General features: G+C 36.0%; 1 protein-coding gene across 1 annotated transcript; it reads right to left on the reverse strand.

Moving 5' to 3' along the window:
- Positions 1–3,138: 3,138 nt before the first annotated feature.
- Positions 3,139–4,758, reverse strand: LOC149158631 (GDSL esterase/lipase At5g45950-like). The gene is made up of 4 exons (XM_089434055.1): positions 4,608–4,758; positions 4,158–4,282; positions 3,810–4,040; positions 3,139–3,195 (listed from the first exon to the last, which is right to left on the reverse strand). Exons 1-4 carry the CDS (start codon positions 4,756–4,758, stop codon positions 3,139–3,141), a joined length of 564 nt encoding a protein of 187 aa, XP_089290181.1.
- Between the last annotated feature and the right edge of the window lie 14,940 nt (positions 4,759–19,698).

Genomic DNA, 19,698 nt, shown 5'->3' on the forward strand with positions numbered 1-19,698 from the left:
CTGAATAATAACCTAATGGCTATATGAAATCAAATAATGATACATATTTAAAGTAAATAAATACATGAAGTTAACTCTTTAACACTTTGTATTGACTAATTGTAAATGTAAACATAACATAATATTAATATGGTTGTGTTGAGTTAACATATCTTATTATTTAGAAATCTGAATCAAATAAAGGAAATATATTAATTAAAATATATTTGTGCAACTTCCATAATTGTCTCTACTCTAATGATTCTTTCAACCAAGTTCTACTCAATCGTGAACCAACTCTAGAAAGTAAGTAACAAATTAACAAAATGTCATGAACATAAGAAAATGCTCGAAGAGGAGGTTAAATAAACCAATTCATTGCTTTATATAGTTTCCTACAGCAGAGAGAATGCAAGCCAATAAGAGATGAAATTTATTTGAGAAGTCCCAGGTAGTAAATTAACTATGTGGAGTCTATACATTAGCCTAACAATCTAACAAATAAAACTCGTTGAGTTTGTTATTATTAATTACTTTGCAAGTATTTGCATAATTTCAGAAAGTCGTTGAAAATGAGTACACATTTTGAAATTCAACTAGTCCAATGATGTTTGTAGAGGAAGGTGTCACAATAAATGTAAATTATAAATATCTCAAAGAAAATACAAATCCCCATGCTCCAACTCCACGGACGCCTCCATCCTCTTGAAAAAATAACTCGAAGTCTATAATTAGCCTAACAATCTATAAAGAAAGCTGGTTGATTTTTGTTGTTATTAATTACTTTACAGGTACTTTCATAATTTAACAAAGTTTTTGAAAATGAGTAGACATTTCGAAATATAGCTACTTGAGTGACGTTTGCAAAGGAAGGTGTTGCATTCAATGTCTATTATAAGGATGTAGACTAGAAATTGTCCCAAAAGGTACAAAGAGAGGCTGATAGGATTATTAAATTGGAATTGTCGAATTTTTCTAGAAGAGATGTTGGTTCAAGCCTAACAGATGAGTAATTTGAGCTGGCTAAAGGCTTTCTAATTGCTTTTTATTATGGTAACATTATATTGATGATTCATTGGTTTTACTTTCAAAAGCTTGATGGAATTTGAAGAGAAAGTATAGAATTGATTTGTGGGATTTGATCCCAAAATCATTGATTTGTAAATACATACTCAATGAAATGTTAATTGGGTGAAACCCTGCACAAATGTTTGATATAAGAAAATAAGCCCAAAAGGTTGAAAGGCTTAGTCCATCTATTTATTTGCGTTGGATGTGCAGTCAAAACAATTTCAATCTCCTGTGACATACAGGCAGACAATTTAGAAGGAAATGCAACAAATTTAGTTAAAGTTAAGTTGAGATTAAAACCTTCTCACAAATAGCGTTGTAGAAATCTTCAGGAGATGTTCCACTTTGAATCATCTTGTTGAATATGTCATCACATGACTTTGACAACTGAACAATATTTTTTATTCTGCGTACCCTGTAGAAGAGTATGAATTTGTGCATATTAGGCCAGACTATCCAGATTATGGAATCCCAATTTCCCAGTGGGCAGTTCTGTGTATGGCATTTGTACTTTTGATGACTCCAATGACAATGAACAAGTATAATCAGGTAGAAAGCATCAAAGGAAACGATAGACCAAATCCACATTTTCCCAAATTACAAGTCAAACAGCAACCCACATAAGGAAACAAATTTAACAACCATCACTTACTTCAATTTGAAAGGTACCTTACAGTGTGTATGCAAGATTGCAATGGATTCTGCCCCAAAAAATGTTACTAGATCTAAACAAGCAAAGCCATAAACCTGAAAATTTTTCAATAATAGGCCTTGATTGGGACAAGCATAATCCTTACTCCACTCCAAATAAGAGTTGCAGTATATGGATTAGGATACTATGCAGGAAAGCATGCCTTATGAACAGAATAGGCAAAAGATAACAGTGTTTTAATTTCCATATGCAAGGCCTTCACAGATTGCCCCATGACAGCATAAAAGGAACTAACAATATAAAACATGCATCCATTTGAAATGTTTTTTTGGATAAATTTAAATTATTTTTAGTTTAGTAAATTTACTGTTTATATAAATTACTCTTTATAAAATAAAATGATATTTTAATTTCCATCAAACTAATTAAAAATAACTTATGAAATCAAAAATAAAAATAAAAAATAATCTATGAAACCGAAATAAAAAGAAAAACAAATGATACAATCTCATCCAAATTCCAAGAAACCTTAGTATTAACAGATCCGCCAAAAAGGTAACATGTCCATGCCAAACCAATATTAGTCTAAAAATTATGTTTTTTGCTTTGAAAGTTATGGAAATTCCGGTCATATTTTGAAGAATTTTTGTAAATCTAAGTAAAAGTCGTCAAAATTCATAACCAATATTAATCTAAAAATTATGTTTTTTGCTTTGAAAGTTATGGAAATTCTGGCCATATTTTGAAGAATTTTTGTAAATCTAAGTAAAAGTAGTCAAAATTCATAATTTTAGGTGTCTTAGACGTTTTTTTGACCCTCAAAAACATTATTCAAACACTGCATCTACAAGATATTTTGAAATTTTTTGCCTGGATTCCAACCAGATAACAACAATAACTCTTCCACAACGAGAAACAGGAAAGCTCCACAATCCAAAAAAGCCCGGTCGCCTGCACTTCCCCGACTCTTCCCGTAAACCCTGACAGTTATTCTACGTTTGTGAAAAATTAAAATTTGCATGAGTAAACATCACAGATATTCCTATACAGCTAGATTGTTGATTGATATCTTTGGACGTTGAATAATTTAGGGTAAATTTATTTGCTATTCTACGTTTGTGAAAAAATGAAAATTTTCACCAGTAAGCATCACAAATATATACAGCTGGATTTTTGATTGATATATTTGGACATGCTTGATTAATGAATAATTTAGGGTATAATCTATTCCATAAACAAAGGATCAAAGGGGGAAGGGGTGGGATTTGTGTACTGGATCAAGCCTCTGAGATTCATGGGAGAAATGAAGGAAGAATCCCCACCTAGAACCTCCTCTGCAGTCATCCACTGTACTCTCTCGGTTGGATGAAATCTGTCCCAGTAAAAATATTCCTTGGGATCCTTGTAGATTGAGCACCCTGGATCCGACCCACAGCCTACACGGCCATTGTATGGACCATCTCCATAGCACGCTGAAACTGTATCACTAAAACCTGCATACCCATTCATATATCATCAGTTCATCATAAACGTATGTAAAAAACAAAGTTTCAGATAAGATAATTTTGGGGAAAATTTTAATGGATTTAACCAGTTAAATGTTCGTTACGATTTTTTTTGGAAAAATAACATTGTCAAATTATCCGATGTAATTCATTGTCCAAAATATCCTCCGGAATCCCTAAAACTATTTTATATATTCATTGTTGTCCATTGATAATTACCTAATGCCTTGCCTTTCCATTGTTAATTAGGTTGAGCATGAAGTCGTAGTTATTCACATAGATGAACATTTCTAAAATTTCTGAGCTAATAAATCGCCTAACCTCAACAAATTCTAGAATAAGGCATACTCATATGCTTATAAACTTATTAAAAGTGCTATCCATAATATGTCTTAGAATTCACATAAAATCTCCCAAAAAAATTGGTATTGATACACTTCCCAGCAAATAGATTTTATAAACAGGGTCTTCACTAATACTTTTTCAGGGGGGAAGTGCATCCCCGCTGAAGAAGCATCATATTACACATATTCGCTGAAAGCAAGCAAATACAACACATATTGTCGAAGTGAGCAGATATACGGGCCTGCACTAATACTTACCAGGAAATAGTTTTCATAAGCTTTTAATAGTGACTCCACAAACAGTTGACGGCAAAAGGTTGCCTGCAGAGACTCGTTCACCATGTAACTCCCTGCACTATCCTTGGCCCCAACGTTGATTGCAAGAACAACATTAGATAGAAAATATTTTGCTGAATAACTAGAATCATTCCGCAGCATATGAAGGAAATTTCTGAACTCCTTCACCTGGCGCTCAAAGGGAACGACGTTCTAAAGAAAATTTTATCAAAACTTCAGATAATCAGAAAAGATCATCCTAAACAGGCAAGAAAAGGCATATACTGTGATCTTTAAATAAATCCAATGTCAAAATGAATGAATTGTTACCAGGTGTTGAAGAGTGGAATCAAGCAAGCCACTTCCAGCAGAAGAAAAATTAGCACCATGAGAGATATCCAAATACACTTTAGGTTGAAACCACAGAGCAGGAAAGGGTAACCCAAAACCAGAGGCTGCAAATCCAAGATCATAATATTAATTTCAGAGAAGAGGGATTTGTGAGACTAGTAATTTTTTTCTTTCATATATAGATTACAGATTACTCGCATCCAAGTTTTTTAGTCAAATTGATCACAAAAACTGAGATATGAGTAATCCAGAAAAATATTAAATTTATAGATGAGAAAACATAAAATATACAGGTAGCCATGTCAGTGCCAGAATGTTGCTGAGCTATCCATTTTCTTTAACAAAAATACCAGATAATGAAGAAGCAACCAGATTGATCATGGAAATCACTTATGAAATCGAAAAGTGTTCGACCATCAGAGAACCGACCAGTGGGTTTCTGGAAGAAATATTGGCCATATGGAGCAAAGTCAGCCTGAGCCTCGATACTCGCATTCACAAAATCCCAACATCTGCTGATGAGTAACTCGATTTCATTTTCTGAATCCCATAGCCACAGCCATTTCCATACTTTTTCCATTCTGTTCTCCCAACACATGATTGTCTGCATCTAAAATATTTGCAATCAAAAGGTTATACACTAAATTTTAGATAAGCATGAAGAGATTAAAATTGTTGAACCATTTCCAAAGAAATCAAGGCAAAAAGAGAAGTAATCATCAACCATTGAACTTCCCGCCCAACAATTTGGTTGATCATTAACCACCCGAAGTCCAGGGTACAGTAACAATTTGATCGAAATAGTTTGACAGTGTCTTTGGCAGTCTCGAAGGACCTTAAGCAACAACCACCTATTGTATCGCTTGGCCAAATAAATATTGCTGCATGGAATGGACGAAGAACCAGTTGTCAACGCCATTACAATATATTCATGAACATCTAAAGACAGAGATGCATACGCGCTAAGGCTTTTAGCTTTTAAGAATCCATTGAACCCATACAAGAAATTGTAGGGGTTGTATGAGCTATGCACATGCAAGCTCATTAGCTTTTGTGTTTTCTTTTGTTTAAAATTTTTGCTTTTCTGAGCTTTTTTCTTTCAATCCTTGCTTTTAATGAGTTTTTTTTGGTGCTTTCTTGATTTTCTGCATAGAATCCTTTTTCGCTTTTGTGCTTTCTTGACTTTTTCTGCTTTCTTGATTTTCCATTGTTTCATTTTCTAGTTCGGATCAACGGTTGAAAGTGTCTCATCTAATCGAACGGATCAGGGTAAAAGTGTTGACGAAAAAGTTGATGCATAGGAAGGCCTATCGGCCAAAAAATACAGTGCCCCATGCTCCAACCTCACGAAGGCCTCCATCCTCTTAGAAAAAATTACTTGAGTAGTATTTGATTCTGGCCTGAGTTATTCTGATAAAGATGATATCTCTTTTCTATTTAATTGATTTTTTGTTCATCTTAATAATATCGACTTGCTTCTCGATAATGAAGATAATTTCTACACGGTTTTGCAGTTTAGTTTAGGAGGCTCTCAAATTTAGGTTTTATATGGCTTTGCAATTTAGTTTAATTGGTTTTTTTTGTTGTAGTTGGATTGGAATTTTGTGTTATTTTAAAATTAACAAAAATGTGTAGAAATAAAATTTCATAGGGAAGTTTTCATAGATGTTAAAAAAAAAAATCATAATTAAATTATTAATGGCTCAAGTGAAATTTGATTTTTTCCAAATATTTTAGAAATATTCCCGGTAAACCCATGAAGTCAAACTTTATATTTAGAATATTTTTAAATTTAGAAGAAAACATGGATAACAGGAAAAATAAAGGATTGCATTTCAATTTGAAAAGTTAATTTTATTTTAGTTTTTTAATATTGACAAGTTAAAATAAATTATTCCTTTCATATGAAGTGGAAAATAATTTAAAATTTCGTATACAGAGAATATTATGAATGGAGTAGAATATTTTAAACAATGATATTAGTGGAGAAGATATGTTAGCAAACATATATTGATGTGGATCAGATAATATAATAGCGTTTCTTAAATATTGATGCATCCTCATTAGATTTTTATAGTGTAGTGTATATTTCTAAGTTTCATATATTTTATTATTGGTACATGTGTTATATTTTATTTTGTATATTTTGAATTGTGTTTTTATTTTTTTGGAATGTGATGCAGGAATTTTTTTATGAAATTCTGAATTTGCATTGTTAAAAATGTATTTTTGAATATATACTATGAAGAAACTTAGACTTACCAGTTTAAGAAATCCTCATTAAATGGGAAATTGAAGTTTAGACTTGCCATTTTGAATGGGGTTCAATGAAATAAAAAAATTAGAAGAATGTGATGTTCTATGCAACCGAAAGTGAAACATATGTGGAAAAACTAAATAATTCAAGTTACTTCTGAATGAGGTTAAACGGAATAAAAAACCCAATTAGTTGGTTTATGCAGAGATACTTAACATATAAAGAGATTTTTAATTTATGGATAAGAAATTTTTTATACCATTTAGTTTATGGAAATAAATAATTAGAAGAATAATAAATTTTATGAACAAGGTGTACGTTGACCGTGTTGGACCCACCAACATTCAGGGGATCCCCCCCCATAAAAAGTCCCAACTAGACCTCAGACCGTTTAGAGTAGAAGTCTCAGTAGTGGGTGGTAATGTAATGCCTTTATCATGGTAGCGTGCAGAGATACGTATGATAACTTTGGGATGAAGCAAGTGTGTGAATTTGTAGCAAGTCAAGTCAGATGCATGGGGGTCCTAACACACAGAGGAGAAATAGAAGTGTGCCCTTTAGAAGCATGTAATAGTATGCAGCCTGAAAGGAATACATGAACGAAATGACATCACAAGTTGAAATGCAGAATAATCCACAAATAAAAAGTGATGGGTTAATCCAACAACACACATTCAACAAGATTCATATAATTGCATACAAATTAGTTCATAATAAAATGTGTAAGTTGAACAACATGCATTGTTAAAGCAACTAGAATATTCCAGCTACAATAGCGACATATGCATGAAAGCATGTTGGCTCTGTTATTATTGTTATAAGTGAAATATACATTCGTACATACATCAATGACAGTCGCTAGCCCCAATAGTGTAACACTACAATCAAGAACACCTACTCATCCAAAGACGTATGCTTTCTCTACGTTGTGAAGAAGCCAAGGCTCGTCACAATACTCCCAAGCCTTTTCCAAGCTTAAGACTAGCCAAAATCTTGGCTCCCAAAAGCTCGTTCTAAGAGTTATGAAGTTCTACTTATAACAAAGGGTAGGTTGACCCTTGACATTCCCCTTTGTGACTCTTTCACTACCCTCATGACTCTTCAACTACTTTTCAAATAACTCATTACATTACATAGTCATTATTCACATTCTACTAGTGACACTTGGAATTTCACTTACAACATATTTATAGATAATATACATTTCCCACATGTCCCTATGTGAGACAAAATAAGCTAGACACAGCCTAAAAAGACAAAACAAAGTGACTCAGAAGTTTGGGGAAAGACCAACTTGGCAACCTCCACTTGATGCTTCTCAGTCACGTACTGATGCAAAGCTCAGTACTGTGCGATGATCTCCCCAAACTGCTTGTTGGTTTCTTTCTGATAGCAAACTCTTGCCTCCATAGCTTCTGGGTATATAGTCTTGGAACCTTTTTCCAACTCATCCTAATGCATGTGCAACATGGTATTGACCATGACAGGTCCACCAATGTACTTCTGCATGTTTTGTGTGCTTAGCTCCAAGTCATCATTGGTGGCCTCTCACCTTAGCTACTCCATGTACCTTTCGATCTCTAGCCATACTTAGTTCTTGTGATTAGTTTCGGTGAGGGAACCGATTGATGGGATCCTATGTGCTCTGACCATGACATCCAAACTCTTATACAACCATGCATATGAAGTTTGTATGTTGCTGATGAACAGGGCGAGATTCTCCTAATTCTAGATCAACATTCGAACCTTTTTCTTTGTCTAGCTCTATTTGCGGCTTCATCATCTTTGGCAAGTAAAGCAATGTCGCTTTGTGCCAAATTAGCCACTCCTACACATGGGTGATGAAAACATTTATGTCCCTGATATTTTGGACAAACTTTTTGCTCCGCTGTTGTAAGCCATGAAGATGGACAACTTCCTTATGCACGGTTATGAATCTGTCATATAACTTCCACATGGTAGTATTAACTGTTGATAATTCAACAAGTATCGACCTCCTCATCTCTACCATTGCAGACCCTGCTCCCTTCTCTCTGGATTGTTTTGCCTCTTTTCTAGTTGCGTGCAAGTTCTTTTCCATCTGTTCATTCTCGGCTCACAAGAACTTGACATTTGAGTTTATGTCTCCTGCATAAGCCAAAGTGGCGTCGACCATGGCAACTAGATGCCTTCTGACATCTAAAACTATCACTCTTTCCTTCATGAATGCAGGTGACACATGATCATCTGAGAAATTCTTTCTCTCAGCCTGTACAATCTTCTTTTGCAACTCCTCGAATGATAGATTGTACACATCCATCACCAAATCATCATAAAGGACAATAACCCCTCCTTGCTCACTTAGGTCTGGTTCTGACACTGGAGGTGATTGAGACTGAGAGGTGACCTCTCTTGGCATGAGGTCAGTGCCTTAATATCATGACTCCTGTCCTAACTCCATGTCTATCACTTCAATTAGTTGCTCAATTTGTTAAGCAAGCTCTCGATCTTGCATCTTCTCACCCTCTTCTTTAGCTACCAACTGCTCTCTCTCTCTCGTCAAACTTGTAACAACCCTTGTGAAAATTCCACGTAAAAGTATATAGATACCACAGATGATGGGACACATATTCCAAGCTGAATGGTGGGGATGACATCCTAGTGGGTGTTCATTTGGTTTTTTATGGCTAAGGAAATTGGCAAAGGCAATGGCTAATGCATTAAAGAGGCAAAAAGGTATTTTGGCACATTTATTTATGAAAATAATGGAAATTAAGAGAAAAGGAAGGTGAAAGGTCACATGTTGCATGTGAGGAGGAAATTGAAGGAAAATGAAGAAAATAGAGGCCTTATTAATAAAAAGGCTTCTGAGGATCACTGGGTAAGAATTGGTCAATTTAGCTTTGGAGGTCTCTCAAATTCTCTCTCTCTATCATACTCTTGGAGACTTAGAGTTTTCTTCATACACTCTTGGAGGGTGTGGCATACTTGGATTCTTGGAGCAAGAAGGCAAAGGAAGATCAGGAAAGAGAAAGAAGGCATCAACATCAACAACTACATTAGATTTGCTTGCAAGTATCGAGTTGCATGTATGATTTATTCACTAGTTTTTGCATGCATGGTACATGCATGTGGTTTCTTGGTTGTGATTTATCATTGGCATGGAGGATTTCCTGGATTGACAATGGATTGCCTAGCCTTGCCATTTCTTGGGTAGCCATGGTGATTGTGGGTTTACATTCATTGCTTCGTTTTGGTTAGTTCTCATGTTTCCTTAGCTTGGGTTGAGTTATTAGTCTTGAAAGCCCTGGTTGAACAAACACTCTAGAAGCCTTGTAACAACTTGGGTAGACTTACTAGCCCGAGAAGCTTTGGTTGAAAAAATGCTTTGGAAGCCCAGTAACAACTGGGGTTGAGTTACTAGTCCTAGAAGCCCTGGTTGGACAAATGCTCTGGAAGCCCTTGGTGGGTTGAGTTATGACTCCTAGAAACCTTGGTTGGACAAACTCTCTAGAAGCCCTGTATAAGTTCTGGGTTGAGTTACTAGTTCTAGAAGCCTTAGTTTGAAAAACACTCTAGAAGCCCTATATAAATTGTGGGTTGAATTACTAGTTCTGGAAGCCTTGGTTGGAAAAATACTCTAGAAGCCCTGGAAGGCTTGGATGGAGACCAATCTGATGACAGATTTTGGTGATGTCTGACGGTGAGGTGGAATCACTATTTGATGGGTAGAGGTGGGTGGCCTCTGAAAGCCATGTATGAGTTTTGATTGATGTGTTCTCGAAGATCCCACATTCATGCTTCGAATATGGAACTAGGGTGATTGGCTAAAGAGAGACTTGGCTCAGCCAATCCATGGTCAGGTGGAACGTGGTAGTCCCATCTTCGGTTGGTTCATTGCATTTATTAATGAAAAAAATTCATTCCATTGATTTTCATGTGCAAATGTATTAATGTATATATGGATTTTGATGGTTGATATGTTTATTGTATTTCTATTCCTATTATGTGTTTTATATGCACATTTACCTTGGAAGGTGTTACCAACTACTATTAGAGCATGGTTCAAACAATTGGACTAGATGGGCTCTATCATAGGTGAAATGAAGAAAAAAGGTTAAATTTTAGACCTTTCTTTTCTTCTGTGGCATATTAGAAGTTTACAATTTGTCCGTATTGAAGGTAAATCCCACTAATAATGTGGTAAGGAATTATGATCTAAGGAAGATGACCTCCATGAATGCACCTTTAAACACGTCATATTGGAATTTCTGCAATAACTCATCTTATGTAGGCTTTGAGAAGCTGGAAAGTTATCGACATTTAGGGGACATACCATGGATAATGTGGTAGAAATTTCAGAGATTGGGTCACAATATTCTAGGAAATATGAATAAAGGGAGTCGAGCCTTCTGAATGCTCCTAAAATCAAGCCTCAAACAGGTCAAGTTGAAATTTGTGTTATAACTTTTCTTCTGGGAACTAGCAAGAGATGAAATGTTTTCCACAATGAGGGAAAATCCCACTGAGATTGTGATAAAAAATTCAGACATTTATTTTCTATATTTTACGATATATGACCTGTGGAAGTCGAGCTTTCTGGATACTCCTAGAATTGTGCACAAAATATGATTGTATTGGTATTTTTGTTATAACTTTTCATCTATGAAAGCTCAGGAGTTGAAACTTGAACCATAGTGAGGGAAAATAACACTGATCATATGGTTCAGTTTACATAACTTGTACTACTACAGTTTAGAATATATGCATTGAATCATTTTCTATATTAGTTTGCATGCAAAGCGTTTGATGAAATGCTTAAATGGTTCAATGAATAATTGCATACAAGCTGTTTGATGAAATTCCCCAATGAGTATGTTGCTTGTGGTTGGGGATAGTATTGATGTGTAATAGTATTCTTGTAGTTGATATATGCTTACTTGTATGCAAATAATTTGCTATATTAGTTTGCATGTAAAGTGTTTGAAGAAATGCTTACATGCAAATGTAATAGTATAGCAGTTGGTTGAAGAAAATGTAAGTATGGTAATTGTTTGAAGAAAAATGTTATTTTTAAGATGGGATAGTATTGTAGTATGATAATATGGATGTAGTTGATCTATGCCTACTTTCATGCAAATAATTTGAAGAGTTTCATGTAGGGAATTTGAAAGGCTGCATGCAAGGAATTTGAAAACTTGCATGTAAGGAAATGGAAAACTGACATTTTTTTAGTTATTATGTTACAAGTGGAATAAGTGCAATGTTTTGAATTAATCTCATACAAAATGTATGAGAAACAAAAATCAATTTATTTTCAAGTGTGGTTAAATTTAGTAGAGCTTTGGAGATCCCATTTCCATAATTGGACATTGGATATCAGGCCATTATAGTAGCTTCCTCCTTCTACCTTAGTGTGGACCATGGATAGTAAGGGAGTATGATTATAGGTTGTTAATATTGGTGAATGCTGATTTCAAATTTATAGACACATTGTCTTGATTTTTGGAACATGTGAGTGACTGTGTATGAATTATATGTTGCTCAGATGTTGATTTCATGATACCTACTTACATCCTTGTATGTTAGGTTACATTTTCGAATATTTTGATTACATGTATCATTATTATAGGTTGATTACAAGAATTGACCGCCTATGTTCGACTACATGCGTTTATGCATAGGTGTAGTTGATTTGGTATTTCTTATGCATACTGTTGGTTGCATGTGGAAATGTGTACAATGGAGTAATGGTTGTTGTTATGGTTGTGGCTATGCTTATGCATGTATAGTAGGTCAAACATGCCTTGTGAAGTCATTGTATGTAATTTAGGTCATCATGATGCTAGGGATGCAGATCATCATAATCAGGTTGTAGCATTAGACTTTGGGATAAGAGCAGATCATCATACAGGTAGTGTATGTTTGGCATGCAGGTATGTAAGTTAAGGATTATTATATGCATTATGGTTATATAAATTAGATTCATGAACATGTATTTGATGTTATGGTTACATTCATGATAGATGTTAGATGATTAGTGTGGTTATATGCACATGTGTCAGATAGTCAAGAATGATAGTAACATGTAGTTGTATGCATTGTTATTGTTGTTTTATATTAGATAACCTGATGATTATGTTGTATGTTGCTGATGAGTATTTTATAGGTTAACTTTTTGATTGTTATATGACAGTTAGCTTGGATTCGGTTTTATGTTGTTGATGAGTATGATATATAGCTTATTGTTGTTATATGCTATTAACTTAATGATTGGGGTCATTTCATTGAGATCTTGATGTTATATGTATTGTGTTAACCTGGATTGACCTATGCAGATGGTTATGGTTTTCATATTCAGGTATGAATCGACATATTTTTGAGATGGTGTCATACTAATCTAGATTGATTTTTCATATGTGTATGAGTTTATGATGTGAACATGTTAGTTAGATATTGTTATGGATGTCATGATCTTATGAGTGCTTGAGCTTATGTGTTCAAAATTTATATCATGATAACTAGATTGATTGTGCAAACAATATCGCCTCCCTTGATATACATTAAGGTATGGGTTTCCTTATGTCAAATATTTGGTGCTTGGATGTTTGATTATGACGTCTGTTCGATGTTTGAGTGTTTGGTGCCTAGTTGATTTATCTAACATGTTATGTTTGCAAGTGGTTGAATGATTTTTGAATTGCATAATATGAGTGTGTGTTCAAAGTATTTTGTTTAAAGATGATCGTACTAAAATATGTGTTGAGACAGTTGATATGTACTTGAGTATATTAGGTGATAGTTGTAGTATTATGACTGATGACTATGAGTTGACTATGGATTATGACATGATTGTTAGTCTTGGTAACAGTTGATTTCAAATTAATAGATATGACTGTCTTGATATTTGGAACATGTGGTTGACATGTGTGAGTAGTTGCAGGGTAACATGCTTGGTATTAGCATGACAAGGTAATAGTTGATGTGTCTATATAAGTAGTGGTTTGGTGGTGTGACATATAGTAAGCCCCAATTCCAACAAGGTAAAAAGGTAAAATAAAGGAATTGGGCAAGAATTCCTTTGGCTATGTTTGGAAACCCTAATTTTGAACGAATGAGTGCTTTGCACATAGGAAGTCTTCTTAACCTTGATTTTTTTTGGCATTATGTGGTTATGTGCTATATTCATGAACATGTACTTGACAGGTATATTAGCTAGTCTTTAGCTACATGTGGATCTGTTAAAGGATTGGAGTACCTTGAGAGATGGCATGGATGTGTTCAGTTGAAAGTAATGGGCTTGGCACAACAAGATGAGGTAACTGGTGTATTGTTACGTTTATTTCGGCACTGACAGCTATATGTTAATGAAAGCATGATGCAGAGAGTTGCATGGGAAGAGAGGTTTCCATGAAATTTTGAAGAAGGATTGGTTTGAGCTTTCCCTGGGAATCATGGGGATTGAGTCATGGTGTCAGTCTTGTGATTTTTGTCTTTTGAGCTTGATTTGCAATTTTTTTTTATGTCTGGTGCAAGGCCTTGACACTTTGTTGTAGTGTCATATCATTATGGGTTTTCGTGGTCTTCTTCTTGGTTTTTTCTTGCCTTTCCTTTTATGTTTTTAGTCTTGGGAATTGGTTGGGAAAGAGGAAAGTTGACGGAGCTCAGGGAGAGTTTTGTGGTACCCGAAAGGTAACATAAGATTCTGATGAAGCTCTGTGCATGAGTAAGCACAACGGAAGGTAAGACTATGATAGTTGATTGGATTGGTTTGGTCCATTGTGGTAAATGGATAGTAGTAGTGTAGACACAAGAAAGGAAAGCAAAGAGGGTAATGTAAATGTATCTGAGGCATCAAACGCCTTGGCTATGTTGGGAATTATTATTCTCAATATCTTGCATGTTTTTCATGAATAAAGGAAGTTCTCTTAGCCTTGACCTTATGTTATCTGGTGATTATGTTATGATCATGATTATGCTGATGTTTATATATGTATACATGAATGTATGTATGTCGTTGTCTGACAAGGTGATGATTATTTTATGCTAACATTTATGTGTGTGTGTGTATCCATGTATCCATGTTACTGTCTGATAGGGTTGTCATGAATCATTCTTGTGGAGGAATGATTGCTTATGTAGGAGAACGACATGAAGGTGCCTGGTATTACGAGGAATAAATTGGGAAGAGTACTCATGACAAACATACAAGGTCAGTATAATGTGGATATGATTTGGTATTGTATACTTGTATTATGCCTATGTCTATGTTATGACAGGTAATGTTGAAGGAAACATCAGCAAAGTGAAAGCAATGTGGTCTAACATTCTAGGATAAGCATGGAAAAGATACCATAAGCAAGGTTTCTTGGTAAAGATAGTGTGGTTTTGGATGTCTTGTACTATTTTAGTGCATACATTGTATATGTTGTACATGTTGCATCTATGATGTGTGCACTTGTGGTGTTGTGTATATATAGAATGTGTACATGTTATTTATGCAATGTTATGTACAGCATGGCACAAACAGGGTTGTGCGAATATTGCATATGGGGTGTTGTATACATATTGTATTGTCTTCATGATGTATATGAGGCATGTGTGCATATGGTGCTCTGTGTATGTTGGATATGCAGTGTTGTGTGCAGATGATGCTATGTATATGTCGGATATGTAGTGCTACGTACATGTGGTGCTGCGTGCATGTTGTACATATGGTGTTGTGCGCATGATTGTACAAGTGGTGTTGTGAGCATGTGGTGTCATGTACATGTTGTACATAGGGTGTTATGAGCATGCGGTGTTGTGTACATGTCGTGTATGTGATGTGATGTACATATGGTGTCACGTACACATCGTGTGTGTGGTACTGTGTACATGTGTTATTGTGTACACATTGTATAGTGGTGTAGTGTACATTTGGCGTTGTGTACACATTGTACAGGTGGCGCCGTGTACATCTAATTTTGTGCACACATTGTGCAGGTGGTGTGGTGTACCTGTGGTACTGTGTACTTGTTGTACATATGGTACTGGTGCACATGTGGTATTGTGTGCATATCATACATGCTATGTTGAGGGCATGGGGTATTATGTATGTGCATCATGTAGTCGTGGTATTGTGGCATGTGTACTCATTGTGTTGTACTCTATGTAGGTACATGTATTGGGAAGTATTTCACATCGAGTATAGATGGATGCACTGTGCTGTACAATGGCTATAGATGTATGTGTTGTACGTCAGGTGTAGGTGCATGTATTGCATGGTGTTTTGTGTCAAATGTGATTGTATGTGTGTGATGCACACTATGTGTATGTGCACCTGATAGAGAAGAAGGCATTAGGTGTTTTTGTGTGTGGCAACCGATCCGGTGTCTATACAAAAGAATAAAGCTAGAAGTCAGGATTGATGAAGGATAGGTATCGGTATTGTATTTTAGTTTTATTATGCATGTGATTTATGATACTGGTATCTGATGATTACATGTGAATTATGATTCTAGTCTATGATCTGTGATTCTTATTTATGAACTATGATTCTGGTTTATGATATATGATTCTAGATTATGATGGTTACATGTGATTTATGATTTTGATCTATGATGGTTGTGTTATGAGCTAACCTCATGTGATATTTTTATACATGTTGATTTGGTCAAAGATGCTAGTTTGACTTCTTGTGACAAGAAGCGAACAAGGTTCCAAGTGTACCTTAATGACGATCTACCAATGAGGTATGCTATGAAGTTATTTCAATTTATTTTGAACTAATGGAAGTTATGTTCTTGGTACAGGAATCATGAACATGCCCAGTTGGGTGGTTGAAATCAACTGCAAGAATTAGCAGCAACAATGAAAGAAATTAGAAATGCAACAACATGTTGGTAAAGTATTCAGGATCAGGGCCATTGTGGGACACTCGTACCCAATAATGTCCATTGATTTCCATGAGCATGCTATGACTACTATGATGGTTTTAAGGTAGGGATATGCCTTGGTTATTGTATCTTCCGATGTGAGGAAGCCTTGTCAATGGATGGACTACCCAGGATGGGGGTGCCAACAGAACTTGGAAGGTGAATGACTGCACAGAAGGGGTGACCGGAGTCTCGAGGGACTGTGTAACAGAGAAGGGAAGGTCATAGATGGATTTGTTTTGGTCATTAGTATTTCGAGATGGAATCAGATGCACATTCGGAGTGCACCTTGGAAAAATGAGCCGGTAATTGTTTGTTGAGAGGACAAGTGGAGTAGGATTATAGTGCTGGACATTGGATGCAGATTTGAATTTGGAGTTGATTCTAGACTTCCTGGGAAGGAGTTGAATCCTGGTATTATTTTGAGGATGGAGGTGTGAGCCTCTAGATTTCCTTGTTATAGATACATGCATCGTATTATTTTATTTGCTGGTTAAGAAAATGTGTAGATGTGCATATGTGTATATGCGGTTATTGTAAATACCATAATAAGCTATGTTATAAAGCTCCAGTATGCGGTATGATTGTTATTTTGTCATGTTGTCATGATGTTTTTTATTTTGAGCAGGTATTTCATTATAAATACTGCAACGAGTTGTGTTATAAAGCTCCATGGATAGTATGCTTTGTTTTCAGCAATCTTGTTGGTTATAAACTTCATTGAACACCAAGGACGGTGTCCCCCCAAGGGGGAGGGTTCTGTAACAACACTTCTGAAAATTCCTTATAAAAATATATAAATACCACAGATGATGGGACACGTATTCCAAGCTGAATGGTGGGTTGGAAATCCTAGTGGGTGTTTATTTGGTTGTTTATGGCTAAGGATATTGGCAAAGGCATTAAAGAGGCAAAAATGTATTTTGGCACATTTATTTAGGAAAATAATGGAAATTAGGATAAAATGAAGGTGAAAGGTCACATGTTGCATGTGAGGAGGAAATTGAAGGAAAAAACTGGAAAATGAATCAAATAGAAGCCTTTTTAATAAAAAGGCTTCTGAGGATCATTCGACAAGACTTGGTGAATTTAGCTTTGGAGCTCTCTCATTATTCTCTCTCTCATACACTTGGAGACTTAGAGTTTTCTTAGAACACTCTTGGAGGGTGTGGCATACTTGGATTCTTGGAGCAAGAAGGAAAAGGAAGAACAGGAAAGAGAAAGAAGGCATTAGCATCAACAACTACATCAGATTTTCTTGTATGTATCGAGTTGCATGTATGATTTATTCACAAGTTTTGGCATGCATGGAACATGCATGTGGTTTCTTGGTTTTGACCTATCATTTGAATGGAGGATTGCCTAGATTGACAGTGGATTTCCTAGCCTTGCCATTTCTTGGATAGCCATGGTGATTGTGGATTTACTTTCATTGCTTTGTTTTGGTTGGTTCTCATGTTTCCTTAGCTTGGGTTGAGTTATTAGTCCTGAAAGCCCTGGTTGAACAAACACTCTAGAAGCCTTGTAGTAGCTTGGGTTGAGTTACTTGTCCTGGAAGCGCTAGTTGAACAAACGCTCTAGAAACCCTGTAACATCTTGGGTCGCGTTACTAGTCCTAGAAGCCCTGGTTGGAAAGACAATCTGGAAGCCCTTGGTGGGTTGAGTTACTAGTCCTGGAAGCCTTGGTTGGATAAACACTCTGGAACCCTTGTATAAGTTTTTAGTTGAGTTACTAGTTCTGGAAGCCTTGGTTGGACAAACACTCTGGAAGCCCTGTAAAGTTGTGGGTTGAGTTACTAGTTCTAGAAGCCTTGGTTGGACAAGAAATCTAGAAGCTCTAGAAGGCTTGGATGGAGACCAATCTAATGATGGTTTTTGGTGATGTCCAACTGCGAGGTGGAATCACTGTTTGATGGGTTGAGGTGGGTGGCCTCCGGAAGCCCTAGATGAGTTTTGACTAATGTGTTCTCTGAGATTCCACATTCATGCTTGGAATATGGCACAAGGGTGATTAGATGAAGAGAGACTTGTCTTAGCCAATCTATGGTCCAGTGGAATGTGGTAGTCCCATCTCTGGTTGGTTCATTGCATTTATTAATGAAAAAAATTCATTCCATTGATTTTCATGTGAAAATGTACTGATGTATATCTAGATTTTGATGGTTGATATGTTTATTTTATTTATTTTCCTATTATTTTGTTTATATGCACATTTACCCTGGAACGTGTTACAAACCTATATGGTCGATGCTTTTTCTGTCAGTGTGCCTTGCCTTTCTTCCTCTCTTCACTCTCTCTCTTTCTAAGCTCCTACTCTTCCTTCATCTACTTCTTCGTTCCCTGCAACTTCTGTTCTGCTTCCTCGAGACTTTGACTTTCATTCTTCCTTCGCCCTACTCTCTTTAGTTTTTTCTCCCTCTTTGCCTCTATTGCCAAAGCTGCTTTCTCAGTGAAGGGGTTTTCTCTCATCTTGTAGGTTTGCTCAGCCTCTGGGTTCTCAGAAATCTTCCTCTTTCGCTTGACCTGCACTGGATTGTTGCTTATTATTGTTGTTGTTGTTTCTTCCTATGTTTTTGTTGCCTATAGATCATCCTTCCATGTTCTAGCTATACTGAACAGTTTGTGGAGCTTGGAGTCATTGTAACAATATCTCCAAGGGTCCTCCACGTGCCAATGAAGTGGATCCATGGATAGTACACCTTCACACAGTGGTTCTTGCAAATATCATGGGGATCATACAAATTGAAGTCTTTAGTGTCGAACTCGAACTTCACTATTTCCTAGCTTTGACATAAACATCTTTCAAGATCGTAATCTCATACAATTTGATCCGAAAATGAAGGATGGGACATGGTGCCTTCTTCTTCATATGAAGTCTTGATGATAACCTTGTGGAGAGGTGATATGAGACCTCTTGCATGACCAGCTTGTGTGTCGCATACATTGGTAGAACATGTGGAGGCTTCTCTCTGCCAAACACTCTAATGAAGGTGTGAGGAATACCAATATGAAATGTTAGGTATCATCTCCATCTCTTCTTGGGACATGCAAGGTGGATCCTGCTCAAATATCAACTTGTACAACGAGATGATGAAATGGCCAGTTAGCCTTGCCATAACTCTGTAGTTGCAATCGGAAAGCAACTTGCAATAAATGTTGACAATAGTCTCTTTTGGTGTCCATGCCCAGTTCATGCCAGGAAACTAATGTTGGGCACAGATCGCAACAAGTAAATACTCGAATACGTAGAATCTCACTTGATCATCCTTGGGCAGATGTTGGGCATTAGTCACATCGATCTTCAACTAAATATGCAACATATCTGACCAATTCAATGGCCTTCCATCATTCCCCCACTAGTCCAACA

This window comes from Pinus tabuliformis, chromosome 5_2, assembly GCF_031772625.1.
Source record: "Pinus tabuliformis cultivar Carrire ecotype Pingquan chromosome 5_2, CPIR1, whole genome shotgun sequence".
Classification (NCBI taxonomy): Eukaryota; Viridiplantae; Streptophyta; class Pinopsida; order Pinales; family Pinaceae; genus Pinus; species Pinus tabuliformis.

Excerpts from the sequence above, each read along its gene's own strand:
- LOC149158631 (XM_089434055.1), bottom strand. The coding sequence starts at position 4,758 with ATGGAAAAAGTATGGAAATGGCTGTGGCTATGGGATTCAGAAAATGAA. Across the intron at positions 4,041-4,157 it reads ATTCCACTCTTCAACACCTG|AACGTCGTTCCCTTTGAGCG; the intron begins GTAACAATTCAT and ends AATTTTCTTTAG. Across the intron at positions 3,196-3,809 it reads CTTATGAAAACTATTTCCTG|GTTTTAGTGATACAGTTTCA; the intron begins GTAAGTATTAGT and ends ATGGGTATGCAG.